Source organism: Manduca sexta, chromosome 9 (assembly GCF_014839805.1).
Source record: "Manduca sexta isolate Smith_Timp_Sample1 chromosome 9, JHU_Msex_v1.0, whole genome shotgun sequence".
NCBI lineage: Eukaryota > Metazoa > Arthropoda > Insecta > Lepidoptera > Sphingidae > Manduca > Manduca sexta.
The window spans coordinates 6,881,975-6,896,776 of record NC_051123.1 but is presented as its reverse complement, the minus strand read 5'-3'; the positions used below and the strand labels follow the sequence as shown (position 1 = coordinate 6,896,776).

The window sequence follows — 14,802 nt, the reverse complement described above, 5'->3', positions numbered from 1 at the left end:
TCAATTGATAAAGGGAAAAGACTTTAACCACCTTTTAAAATTTCATCTAAAATATTCTCAGGTCAAGCGCTCAAGGTCCTCGCAGAAAGCAGCCCTCGTGGCAGGGCCCGCCGTGCCTGAACTCCTTGTACCAGATGCTTCTCGCTCCATTTGAAGACTTGTTGCCAGCTTCATGTAACAATAATCATGGTGAGTGTTTTAGTTTTGTTCTCATTATTTTATACTATTTATCTGTTTCAACTTTTTTCCATAGTATTACAACTATTGTGTAAAAATGTTACGAAAGGTCATGCTTATGACATAATATCCTAATTCGGATCTTGTTTGTCATATAAGTTTGAAGATAATTTTAACTAATTGTCTCTACATGTTAAGTAACCATGGAGTGAACTGGTTTCACTAGAGTGGATGAATTTACAAAGAAATCAAGGTCCATTAACTGGCTTTATTCTACCAATTAACATTATTTTTCTCACATATCAATAACCTACTTCCAACTTTCTAACATTCTGTATATTTATTATGACCATCAGATTTCAAACTATCGGCTACAAAAATATTTAAATAATTTAGCCATATGGCCATTTATATATGTTATATGAAATAGCCATTTATAGGTATATGAATTGACAATGAGATTTGTTGCAGCGTCTCACGGTCGTCGCGGGTGCGGCGGGCGGCGCGAGGTGGTGGTGGTGGTGGAGGGCGCGCTGTACGCGTGTCCGTGGGGCGCGCTGCGCGGCGCGGCCGACGCCGAGCCGCTGTGCGAGCGGTACGCGCTGCTCGCCGTGCCCGCGCTGCGCCCGCTGCGGCATCAGCGGCATCTCCGCGCCCGCCCGCACCACGAACACGGTACCTTATACATTTACTGGCTTTTGTGCTGGATTATATGAATTGAGCAAGTTACAGAGGCAATATTAACAATATAAAACTTAAGGAATGTGAGAGTTACGAGTTAGATCTAATTATCGTATCTAACTATACTGTTGAATGTCTTCGAATTGAAGTAATTCTGATAAGGGAACATTCCTTTATACAAAATAAATTATACATGCTACAAATGCAATTTTATGTTATTACCTAATTGACTGCCTCGGTGGCGTAGTTGTATTGCACGTCCGGTACAATAGCGCTCTGAGGTCCTGGGTTCGAATCCCGGGTCGGGCAAAGTGATATTTGGGTTTTTCTGCTCAGTATCAGCCCGGAGTCTGGAATTTGTGCCCAATATGGCGATAGGCTCGCCCCCTATCACATCATGGGACGGAACATACTTGGCGAAAAGTGGGTGCCATAGTTGCGCCTCTGCATACCCCTTCGGGGATAAAATGCGTGATGTTATGTATGTATGTATGTATGTATTACCTAATTGCTGATCGATTGCTAAAATGTAACGCCCAATTTGATTTTAATTTGAAAATATAATTTGCCCACCACTTGACGAATAAATATCTCCAACAGAAAGTGAAATAATTTATTATAAGCAAGTAATATAATAAAGGAAATATTCGTAAAAACATTAATGATAAATGGGTGGGACAGGCGGTGGCGCAGGCGCAGTGTCGTCGTCGCCGCTGGAGACGGGCATGCGGTGCCTGGTGGTGGGGTCGCCGCGAGTGGGCGCGACGCGCTGGGGCGGCGCGCATGCGCTGCTCAAGGAGGCCGAGCTCGTCGCCGACATGCTGCGCGTCACACCGCTCACCGACTACCAGGTACTGTATCAATGGTGCATATTATACTTTTTGTAAAATACTAACTTCAAAAATGGAGGAGGCTCTCAAGACGTAAGATTACTTTCTACAAAACAAAATTTCCTTCATCACATTTATTAAAAATTTACTGCGTTAAAATTATTATGTTAGACGATACCTTAACTTATAGGAGAAATATTAATAAAATATTACAAATGATGTGTTTCTATACTTCAATATTTATAGTATCGATAAGTACAATTACTTTTGTGTTATAGGCTTCAAAAGAAGCGGTCCTCGCTCAGCTGCCACAAGCCGAGTGCGTGCACTTCGCAACTCACATCTGCTGGAAAACGCCAGCCATCGTTCTCAGTCCTGGTGAAGTGGTAAGAATACAATTTAAATAGAACGGATCAGATAGAAAAAATAATATAATAGGTATTGCGCCTTGCTTGCAGCTAAACCCGCGTGTAAAGCTTTTCCCGGCACAAAAGTGCCACATATGAACACCTGTAAAAAGCACCATCTATTTCGAAAATCAATAAAAAAATACCATTATTTTCCATGGAAGCTCATTACCAGGATAAAAAATGTAGCCTATATGTTAATCCAGGATATGGTATATGCTTGTGCCAAATTTGATGCAAATCCGTTCAGCTGTTTTTGCATTTACTTTTAATAAACATCCAAACATTTTCACAATCTACATGTATACTATTAGTAAGAGCAAAAATTAAGAAGATTTTGATACAATCCTAATCATTTGCAATCTTACTTATAAAAATTTCACAAAGCTATGCTTATTTAAAACACAAATTTACTCGATCAGCTGTTAGTCAAAACCCGCCATCTTGCCTCTTAATAAATTTTAAACTAGGAAATCGGTGATATTTTTGACAGCTATTTAAACAATTCTTAATCACCTCTTAACGCTAAAACAAGTTTATAAGTAAGACTGTTGTTTAAAGTTGGGAACATCAAATAACATTTAACTTTGCAGGTGGACTCGCAAGCCAAACGCCTTCTCAACACAAGCGTCGGCGGTGGTGCCGGAGACACTTCTACTGAAAACGAAGAAGACCGTACGTATTCGATGGATAATCTACATTAACAACTTTCAGTCATTAGTTTTCTTATCGTATATGTTTGGGTGCTGTCGTTATAATTAAGAACCTATGTGTTTTTCTTTAGACGCAGAATTACCGCCAAGCAATGAAGAACTTCCACCAGCGTCAGAATTTATGCTCACAGCGTCGGAAATAATGAATATGAAAATTACAGCTCGATTGGTAAGTATAATATTATTCATCTTTTTTTAAAATGTGTCAGAACAATTAATGTTTCATGGATTTTACTATTCATTGTAATTAATTTATTATAACTGGAATTAAAAACGCTATGACCTATATTATTTGATCACAAGAATATCGATATAAGTCCATAAATACATCTATTTTTACCAAGCAAACGAATAAAAGTAATAATTAGATTTAATTCGTCCTACAGGTGGTAATATCATGCGCGCCAACAAGCGCAGCCCTACAAGGATCAACAGCAGAAGAAGCTGAGGACATCGCGATGGCCGGCGAGGGAGTGTCCAAGCTGTGTCGCGCGCTTCTAGCCGCTGGAGCGCAAGCGATACTGCTGACGCTGTGGCCCGCCCCGCAGGACACCGCCACCAAGATCCTTTATAGAGCGCTTTATTCCGCTTTATTACAAGGCAGCCGCGTTGCAAAGTAGGTCGAAAGAAACTTATAGCTAATATATTTGTAGTTTCTACTAATTTGGAATTGATGTTATTTGACTTCCCTTTGTTTATCGACAAAATGATTACCAGTTGAAGTTTCTCATAAATATTAATTCAACATACATAATAAAACAAAATTATTGTAACACAGTTAAGTTGAAATTTTTCTTGTTCTACATTTCACATAGCACCTGATGCCAAGTCCCTTTGCCGTGCTTATAATCCTCTTTCAAACACTAAACTATTCTGCCCCATACTCATATGATCTGTGGTCATCAGGGCCCTAGGAGACGCGATGCAGACAGTCCGCCACACCAAACACTTCGCGCACCCGTCGCACTGGTCGGGCTTCATGCTGCTCGGCGCCAACGTGCGGCTCAGCAACAAGGTCGCGCTCATGGGGCAGGCGCTCTGCGAGCTGCTCGCCGCGCCGGACAAGTGCCGGTAAGGAACTTAGCAATAACCTCATTAACAGCTACAGTCATAGCTAGGGCAGAAAGAAGTAGGAAACTAAATTATTATTGTCTATTCTGAATTATTATTTCGGTTTTCACAAATTTTATCTAATGTGTCAATAATGACGATGAGGTCACCTTTTTTAACCTATAAATTGTAGGTCCCTCTCCCTTTATAAACAAGGTAGCTACGTCTATAATTATGGCTGCTTTAATTTTTAATAAACTATCCTATTCTTCGGGTAGACAGTTAAAATGAACCAATTAGAATAAATTTATATAAAATATAAAATATTAATTGTTGTGATTAGGTTTTTTTTATTATTAAATTGGTAATTCGTTATTGAGATCATTTATTGAAATGGGAGTATTTGCTGTGTATTTTACATAAACATGAACTATATGAAATGCCATGGTATTTATTGTTAATCGATGCTACCGCAGAGACGCTTTACGAGTCTGCCTGCACTTGGTAGAGAAGTCTCTACAGAGGATAGTGAGAGGGCAGAAGAACGCGATGTACACCACACAGAAGAGCATCGAGAACAAAGCTGGTAACGCCACTGGCTGGAGGGAATTACTCATGAGTGTGGGATTCAGGTTAGTACAGTATTGATTTCGTTAGCTATTCAATCAACCCTGGTTTTTTCAAATCCTAGTACTTGACTCTAGTGCACCTGATGGTAAGAGACTATCTGGCCTTTACACCCACCATTGCAACTTCTGTAAGCCGGGATCGGCAGTGATACACAATTTATGCGACGACCGGTGTAGATCAGCGAGTCTTTGGAGTCTTAACCCGCAACGAAAGTAATCAAATAGAAGAATAAAGAGGAGTTGGTAATATATTTCTACTTTCTTCCATAGCAAAGTGGAAGACGAAAACACAAACTACTATAGCTATTTTTTAACCGCAATCATAAAGACCTAATGGTATGCGGGTAAACATTCCGATAAAGATCATTATCCCTCGCCAGTTGACTCATTGATGCCGGTCTGTTAAAAAGCGGATATACTATCATGCTCTCAGAACGATATATACTTACATAGGTGAACATCTCACGTACACGGTGGTCGCTATCTGGCTGAACACAAATATTTCTACCTCCTATCACCATCATCTTTACATCATATATTTGTATGTTTATATCCATTTTATCTCACTAATCATTAAAACTTTATCAGATTCGAGCCAGCGGCAAATGGAATACCGTCTAGTGTGTTCTTCCCACAAAGTGACCCTGAAGAAAGACTGACACAGTGCTCAGCAAGTTTACAAGCATTATTAGGTAACGTGTTTATTTTCATACTAAAAGTAATAGTGTAAAAGTTGCAATCTTTTTTCTCTGCTTTATTGCGTCTTATGATCTCTATATTATCATGTAAAAATGTTGCCATCCTGTTTTGATCTTTTTGATTATGTCGATATTTATTTTTGCTTATTTATTTTATTGTTCCTTGTGCAGGTTTAAGCCCAACCACACTACAAGCATTGTCCAAACTGATTTCCAACGGCGACGTGGCTGATGACATCATTGGAGTCATTCGCTCCGTCATCTCACAATTCTCTATTAAAAACTCGGAGACAGATACCATTGAAGTAGCTGTTAACGTCAGGTAAAGAGAGTTCTTTTCAGTTTTTAATTTATGTAAAGTGTTACTCGAGTATTTTGAATGTAAAGGAGAGAATGTAGACTATTTCAAAATGCTTATGTATTGAATTAAAGAATTTTAAATTATAGGTACTAATGGTAAATGTGGTACTAATGTACTATAGGTACTAATGGGAACATGGTTTAGAGATAAACTAATTTATTTATATAAATAATACATACTACGATGAATGTAAAATCGACGTGCAAATGTGTAGACGTACCTGCTATCAAGCGATGCAATTTATTACACTGACTGGATCTGTAAACACATATTATGATGATTTTTATTAGTATTTTAGTAAGTGCAATAGATTAGTCTCTAACTTAGCCCTCGGGAATAAAGGCGGGAGCTTATGTTTTACTTTATTAACAGACTGTGGCGTGTCAACGGCTGCCATGAACTGCTAGCGTCACTTGGTTTTGATTTAGCCGAAGTGGGACAAGACGAAGTCACCCTTCGCACGGGCAAGACAGCGAATCGACGACACATACAATTCGTTTTACAAGCTCTATTAGCACTTTTTGGTATGTTACAACTATTTATTATAATTTTAAGATGTTTTATAAATAAAAAAACTTTTACGTACCACACAATTTACTAAATAAAGTAAACCGACTTTCAATACTTAATTGTAATGGTTAAAAAAAATATTTTTCAATTATGTGCAAAATCTCCCATAAATTTAAACTAAATGTATTAGCTTAATATCTTTATCGACATTAAATTCAGAGTAATATTTTTTTCTCTATCATAGTTTTATACTTATTTGGAAAATAATTTCCTGTAGACACTCAAGAAGCCCCACGAAGCCTGAGCTTGGAGTCAAGCTCGAGCGTGGAATCGTTGGCTTCCATCGATGACGGCGACCTCGAGCCGCACTCGGACGGAGAGCCGCCGCCGAGGCAACACCGACGTAAGTACTATATAAGACTTCGATTGTTAATATTCTTATTAGGACGCCATTATACTATAGTATAACTGCTTGACATAAAATATATTATTTTACGGTTTCAAAATCTATTAACAAATGTACAGCCACATAAAATGATTATTTTACTCTGACGAGAGTAAACTTCTTTTACGAGAAATAGAAACAAAATTAAATTGAAACTTCTTTTCGCAGAAGAAAGCGTATCATCAGTGCCTCCACCGCCGCTCCCTCTCGGCTCCTGCGGCGGAGCGTTCACCATGTACGTGCGCGGATCCACTGCGTCTACAGAAGTAGGCAGGGGTGAACCTGACGGTAGAACCGCACCACCACCAGCACCGCCGCCTCCGAGATACCGTGGAGAGAGCGACGCTGCCTTCACACCATCCCCACCAGCAGCTCCACCACCACCCACTACAGCTCCTCCTAGAGACGTATCCTTAGCACTAGCCCATCAAACCAAGATTAGAACTTTGTACACAAGGAGACCGCCGTCTGATGATTCCGACTGGGAAAGTTCCGGTCATGATACTGTATTAAGAAGACGTCCGGAGCACTCACATCCAAGATATCTTGATGCCTTCTATGATTTAGCCTCGGCGCAACCACGAAGGACAGAAGAAGAAAAGAACGATCAAGCTTTGAACCAACCTTCGACATCTAAACGGGTGCCTCGACCCAAAATGGGAACAAGTAGTCGAGATTCCATGGCCCAGGTGAGGCATATGAGCGGTGAACTGACTCCAACTATATCCGAAGTGTATCATGAGAGGAATATAGGACTGGGACTAGCTCCTCCTCTATCGGAATTATTACTAGCAGAAGAATCGAAGAGTGAAATGCGAACGGCGAGTTCGAGTGAGAATCTCCTTTTACAAAATTTGGAGAAATTAGGTCTTTTAGGCGATACAAGTGAGAATGAAGAACGGTGGTGTGGAGCCACATCATCAAGACCTTGGCTATCGGCTCCCCCTCTAGAAACAGACGTACAAAGCTCGGACTTGACAACAGCAGAAATAATAGAACGTCAAACAAAATTCAAGAAAGACTCCGAGCCTAAGAGAAAGGAAGAGAACGTTTACGAATTGAAGGCTAAAGAAGACGCCCCGGGACCGAGTGGTATAGAGAAGCGTTCGGTCTCACCATTCTCTGAACTGTCCCGCAGAGACGAAGGGGATGGGAGAAGCATAGCTGATTCCCACTCTTCATACAAAGCCTTAGTACTGAATCCTAGAGCACCCTACCTTCCTGAAGAAGCAGAGACCAGTTTAAGCACCCCCGCGGAGGGGGGCAAAACTCATCCTAGGCCCCGAAGACCCCCAGTGCCAAGAACTAGACCTACGTATACGACCTTAGACTTTCCACCGAGTAAATGATTAAGATATGTAAATATATACAATTTAGGATACTTTTAGGTTTTGAATCATTTTAATTTATTTGATACATATTATTTTTCAAACATGGCTATGACATTTGTGTTAAATATTGGTATTGTGTTCTAAAGATAAAATCGAATGGTGAAATTGATTTTAATATAACTTTGTATATATAATTTAAGTGCCTATTTATTGAATAATAGACTTTGTGTGGTTGGATGTGAATAGGGCGTGTACATTGTTTAAGTATTATTTGACTATTGACTTTACTGTGACTATTACAAACCTTGCCATTGTGTACCTATTATTTAAGTTTAAACGCTACTTGTAAAAAATTCCAATTAGCAAATAAAGCATTGAAAACTAAGTGTTTTTTTTTTTTTTTGCTGTGTAATACAGAATTTGAACTCACTTCAAAGACGAGACACGAGAATGACCTTAAAAACCAAAGACATGCTATAACCCTTTTATCACACAAAGCATTTTATTATCACCTAAAATAATTATTTCGTGACATCAACGGCAGAATAAAAAATACTATTGAAAATGCTAGATCTAAATACGCAAAAATATGCTACGATACCTTAACGAAACCGATGTCACTATACGATTTAGATCGTATTACAAATAAGGGCGTCGACGGACCTTGCCCACCTTGACGCCTCACACCCATAGTACTGAGAATGCTGGAACTATACTAAATGATTCATATGACTACCCAAAATTTATATGAATACTCTAACATAAGATATAAAACAGGTATGGTACAACAGGGACCTTATTCTCTATGATACACACATGTGTATGTGTAAACACACACAAAACAATCTTCGTAAAATTCTCTTAAACGCGACGTACTACGTTACGTCTTTGTTACGTACGGTCAAAATAACGATTTGTATGGAGAATAAAATGCTCGATAGTGAAATCGTAAAGAAATATTAAACCACTTGTGAGAAGTCATACAGGTACTTATTGTACTCGGAATCTATTATCTTAAACAACAGAATACGCTATCAAAATATTCTACTAATACCACTAATATTATAAATGTGAAAGTTTGGGAGGATCAAGGATGGATATATGTATGTATGTTTGTTCCTTATTCAGGAAAAAACTACTCAACGGATTTGGATGAAACTTTACATTAATATTAGTAATACATCAGAGTAACACATAGGCTACAATTTATAATGATTTTGTGTAATTTGGTCATAATATAACGATACTTATCAAGTACGTCGGAAAAAAAATGACCCCGGAAAACTCCTTCACGCGGGTGAAGCCGCTAGCAAAGGCTAGTCTTATATAATTTTCTCAGTTTCGGCTTACTCAGTGAATATCGAGTAGAGACCCACAAAATCTGACGAACGTAAATATAATATATCTCGATGGTCGATTTATTAAAACGAAAATGTATTAACAAGTACAATATTAAAAATTGTCGCGCCAGGTCAAAAAAAATATAGACTCGATCCAATTATGCATTTCTAAAAAAATCTGCCCAGTGCAACTAGAGTCACCTTGTGCGCTGTTTAGATTCTCTGATTATTACGCGGCGCTATCCTGGGTGATGACATCGGGCGTTTCTGGAAATATTCCGTCGCGCAGACAACTTGACAGAAAAGAAGCGATATTACGCCCCGACTATTCTATTACTCTTTCTGGTTGCATGTCATCAAAAATAACCTGACATTGTATTCTGCAATTCTTGCGAATATAATAATTAATACTGTAAAAATGTGTTTCACAACCTTATTGTCTTTTACATGCACTCATGATGTATATTGCGAGCTTTTAATTCTAATTTTATTGTACATGCCATTTGCTTGAATCTTCTACTTAATATATCAGAGCGCAGAACGAAAAAAAAACCTTAATTTGTAAAACTTAAGTAATATAATGCCTTATTTGAAAATCGAATTTACACACTACACTTAATACCGCATGAGCAATGAGTATGATAACACCACGATTTAAAAAAACATCAACACTCACTTATGTTATCAGATGAAACAGCTCAAAATTATTACGTATGGAATGTACTTGTAACATTTAATTTACCCTTGTACGAGTATAAATATTTTATTGCGACATTGGACAACAAATATCGAGTCGATTTCCGTTCCATTCAAGCACAATTCAAACGACTTCTGAAATAATAATAGAACAAGTCAGTTATGCGGATATGACGATGTACATTAGCTATTCGTATTCTTATCGATACGCCTGTGTCAATCACACAATAATTATCTAATTAAATTGCACGAAAACATTAAGACAACACTTATCCAACTTTAAACGAAAGATTAGATTCATGTGATATAGAAAACGACTAAACTTCTAACAGTTATAAAACATCTTAAACAATATCAGAAATATGCTATCCAATGAGTAGATGTTTCCAGATCTATTACGTCTATTGACAATTATAACCTTTACTGACATTTTACAGCATTTTATGAACTTTTCAAATTAAATTGCAATTCTAAATGATCGTTACTAACTGCCACAAAATATGTCTTTGTCATTCAACCGTGCCTAAGTATTTATACACGTAATACCTGTAGGTATAAGTATTAACCAATTAACCGCAAGTCGGCTTAGAATATCGGTCGCACAGGAACTTGTTATCAACCCGTGTAATAACCGGAACAAGAATGATAGCTGTAGCAACCGCCTGCAAAACGGCAAAGGCGGACTAACACGTTTTATCGGGGGGCACAAAGGTCCAGTTGCAAGTGATGTGTTGCGGCCTAGACAAAACAAGAGCTCGAAAATTTCAGATCCATCCATACCATCCATAGTGAATAATTCACTATAAAATATAACTAAGAATGACGTGGCGATCCGATGAGGGCTTGTGAACTTTCATGTAAGTTTGGCTTCATGGACATATATGACTAACTTTTGTGTTCTAAATCTTGTATCTATGGGCAAGCTTTTATCACTCGTCTATAATTCGTCTATAATCGTCTCGTAATGCACGAGCATTGAATGATGAAATAACGATATTGCTATAGACGAGCTGCTCAGTAGACCCTAACGCACTGCATGCATGGTATTGTACTATCATTTAACAGTAATAAGTCCCACATATATAGTTATCTGACATTGAGCTTCTTGCAAATATTGGTGAATACAGTTGAACTACTCTAAATGTAAGTTTAGTAAGCTAAGAAGCTTGATCGATGGTGATTTTTATAAAATATCGCCACCTATAGCTAATACGAATATGACCAACGTTGGCATCCTAAATTCGCTCCTGGAAACCAGTGAAAACCACTGCAAGCTCGTTAATGACCCTGACACGAGGCGCATGGTTGCGAGACGCATTTTATCGTGATTACGTGTGCGTTTCTTTATTTTTGGTCGCTGCATATTCTGTTGCCGTTGATGGTATAGGAAAGTAATAAATATAGACAAACTTCCTGTTACTAGTGGCTTCATTCGCGTTAAAAGCTTTTTCCATTATTAAACTCCCATTACATTTTTTTTTTCAGGATAAAATTACATCATATATATACAGGAAATGGTATACCATCAAGCCTAAATATCTTTCTATTCCGAAGTTCCTGACTCTATCAATCTAGCAAACAGGCAAATACCTTCACAAACTTTTTGAGATATAATATTATCTATAAATAAGATTACATAATACCGTTATCAAGGTGTGATTGAGGAAATTATGTCGCTTTTCTATTCTTTGACGACTTCATTTAAAACTCCACTAACGTTATAATTTTGTACAAAACATATATAATAAAATGTATGTCTACACCTCTCGGAATGGATATGGTATGATTATGTATATTTTTATATGTTAATATAAACACTTATGTGCGTATAAGGTGCGTTACGCACTAAATTATTGTTTAGATATGGGTAAAGAATTTTGTAATAGTTTAAAATTTTAAACCGCAACTAAATAACTTAGTATTACGTAAACGGTAAATTACTTAAAATTAGCCTTCGTCATAATGAGAATAAAATGTTTTAATTTTTAGATTTTTATTCTTAGTATGAAAAATGGATGTAGGCCGCTTTCGACAGGTCCGTCTGAAAATCTTTAGGGGAGGCCTATGTTCAGCAGTAGACTTTATGTGGCTGATGATGATGATAAATAAGAAGACCTATAATTTTGATTTAACAACGTCTGCATCTAACAAATACTGATAGTGCCAAGTAAAATATAAATACTTTTAGGTAAAGCACAATAGGTCACAATTAAGGCAACCCAGCTAATACAATTATTTTCAACAAATGAGTTTGATACATTGACATCGTTTCATGTAAACAACCTGCATTAACTGCACCTACCCACTTTAAGAGTATTTGTCAAAAAAATACACATAACTAAATAGTTTTCTTATGAGATATTATTACGAAATTTTCTGTCTAGTCTGTCTTTTTTTTCTTAGTACACTCGTTCTATCGAATAATATATAGAGTGAATGTATTAAGACAAACAAAAGAAAACAAATGAAACGGAAAAAATCACAGTAACAATTCTGGAAAACAATATCGTTACGTACATTTAATTTTGGAAATACTCTTATGCGATAGCTTCGTACCAATCCAAAAAAATCATCCATTAAACACTATATTTTTAGTCCCCAAAATGACTTCCCATGAACGCTATAATATAACCTCTATTGAAATGTATATCACACCATCGCTTATCTAGTTATCGACAAGTACAACACCACTATATGCGTCATAAGTAATAACATTATTCAAGCTATAATGGGCCAAAAAAAAACCCATAACAATCATTACCATAGGATCAATAAAATAAATCGGCTTATCCACAATCATTTCTTTCATCTGATCTATGCAAAGGAGCGTATACACTAGTACAGTTCCAAATCGGATTATATGCAGTAAATCTATGTAATTATCATATTATTGTACTATGAACGGCTTTAGTCCGGACATAAAGGACTTTGCACAATGGAAGTACAACTTATGTCGCAGATAAAGCTTATTATTGACCTATGACTCTACTAGGAATTTCATAATTCCTACTTTCTATGTTTAAATGTAACCTTCAATAACGTTTTGTTTTGCTTGTACTATAAAAATGTAATGAACAGGGACGAATTTGGAAATTTATGACTATGGCTTTTACTTAATTATTTGAACTTTGAATACTTTATTAATACGCGACTGGCTCAAATGAAGCTATGAATAGTTTATACAATATTTTTGTACGAATAAAGATGAAGTTAAGATCTCTGATCGCCATCAAAAATATAAAATTATCTTGACAGGCTCCATGATGTTATATGCGTGTCATATTCGTCGGAAATGAAACACGGAATCAAAGGATTTCCGTACTATAAATAACATACATACTTAATGAATGCCTTTTAAATACGTTATAAATAACATAAACGTTCTCAAATATAATATAATGTAAATTTTATATAGAACTAATTACTGTATTTTTTTTATTTATAATGGTTTATTTGAAAATTATCTTTCTACACCAATTTTAGAAAACTCAATGACGCCGTTTCTCTCCGCATTTTATATATTTTGTAAGATTTCGGCGTAGAACAGCAATACGTATAATTAATTATTAACAAATATAAAAACTAGCATGAAACAATTAACATATGATATTAGGTAAGCGACACGCCCTAGTTTCGGCCCAGTGTTACACACTTGGTGTCTGATTGTGTCTAGCTGTTACTTGCATGATTATTGTCTTTATTTTACAGCCATTGTATTCAAATTGTCTCGTATTTCCTAGTTCAGAAATGTAAGATTTATTTTTGTAATAATAAATTTTTACACAATTTGTATCGCTCAGAAAAAAAATTGAACGCGACAATTCAAAATATACCAATAGCTGTAAATGTTTTATGTATATGCATATTATTTTGAATATAGAACGGTATGAAAAAAGGACAAGAAGAGCTGATCATACCAGCATGATACATACATATATAGCTTGAAGGAGTGAGAGAGAAAGGCACTAATTAATTTTTGAATGGCTATATAGATTTGAAGACCAGTAAAATTTACACAAACCAGCAAGTAAATAGGAACTACGTATTTTGACTCTAAAGAATAAGTCACTAATCGCTCATCCACAACAGTCTTTGTTGGTCATGGCCAAACTTATATCTTGATCTATAATTGTGACAGGTCTCATTGTTATACAGTATGAAATCGGTTAGTCTAACAAATCATTGCATCGGTAAAATCTCCGAGAGGATCTCGATCTAGACATTAAAGTAGGTTATTATACATGTAAAGAATGATCGATGTTTAAATATTTATAAAAAGTTTTACTACGATAAATGAAAGATTCTGCTGAATTAACTATCAAACTATTATACATAATTAAATTAAAAATCAATATGCAATTCTGATTGAAATACTACTGCCTTTAGTCACTCAACACTTTATATTATGTAATTTACTATAGAGAAAGGAATACGGATGCATTCGGATTAAAACATATGACAGTCAGAAATCTTTTATTACTAACAAAGATTTATGAACCCCAACACACTATAAAAAGAGACATAATTACATAAAAATAAAGAATAAATTGGAATATAATTTAAATCGAATTTCCAAAGATGGTAATTTAGGGCTTCATCGAAAAACTCCGCAGCAAATTTTTAAGAGGAAATTAAATATTTCACTCGTTCAGACAAAAGATTTTATCGTGATCTCTGAACCTCACACAGTAAAACCTTAACACCTGCGACCACTGACTACATCGACTTGAGCTTAAAATCATTTATGACTAGTCGCAGTGGCAGCCTTAGGGCGTGCCGAACTCGACAACCGCCCAAGGGCATCGGCTATCGGGTAAAAAAGTCTTGCAAAGATCTCCTCACATTAGTTAAGCCCGCTACTACAAGATCGTTTGCGAGAGTCTACTGCCGCCTACCTGGGTTGACATAGTCGCAATGTCTTCGTCTACCGCCAA

The 14,802-nt window shown here is 36.6% G+C and overlaps 2 protein-coding genes across 3 annotated transcripts in view; one reads left to right on the top strand and one right to left on the bottom strand.

The window, feature by feature from the left end:
- LOC115441325 (tetratricopeptide repeat protein 28) overlaps positions 1-8,217 on the top strand; it is an 84,231-nt gene extending 76,014 nt beyond the window's left edge. Inside the window, exons 29-42 of the mRNA XM_030166072.1 lie at positions 62-189; positions 649-852; positions 1,540-1,709; positions 1,967-2,074; positions 2,689-2,770; positions 2,880-2,977; positions 3,195-3,424; positions 3,715-3,879; positions 4,335-4,490; positions 5,076-5,179; positions 5,357-5,507; positions 5,919-6,070; positions 6,334-6,459; positions 6,670-8,217. Of these exons, the coding sequence (XP_030021932.1) occupies positions 62-189; positions 649-852; positions 1,540-1,709; positions 1,967-2,074; positions 2,689-2,770; positions 2,880-2,977; positions 3,195-3,424; positions 3,715-3,879; positions 4,335-4,490; positions 5,076-5,179; positions 5,357-5,507; positions 5,919-6,070; positions 6,334-6,459; positions 6,670-7,850 (3,055 nt within the window). The 3' untranslated portion in view covers positions 7,851-8,217. The remainder of the gene's footprint in view (positions 1-61; positions 190-648; positions 853-1,539; positions 1,710-1,966; positions 2,075-2,688; positions 2,771-2,879; positions 2,978-3,194; positions 3,425-3,714; positions 3,880-4,334; positions 4,491-5,075; positions 5,180-5,356; positions 5,508-5,918; positions 6,071-6,333; positions 6,460-6,669) is intronic.
- Positions 1,458-14,802, bottom strand: part of LOC115441332 (mediator of RNA polymerase II transcription subunit 31) — a 57,695-nt gene continuing 44,350 nt past the window's right edge. Inside the window, exons 6-8 of one of the 2 annotated variants that reach the window (XR_005112124.1) lie at positions 5,767-5,804; positions 1,954-2,063; positions 1,458-1,712 (exon numbers count right to left, since the gene is read on the bottom strand). The gene's annotated coding sequence lies outside the window, so the exon portion shown is untranslated. The remainder of the gene's footprint in view (positions 1,713-1,953; positions 2,064-5,766; positions 5,805-14,802) is intronic. The other variant, XR_003938460.2, reaches the window with a different exon arrangement.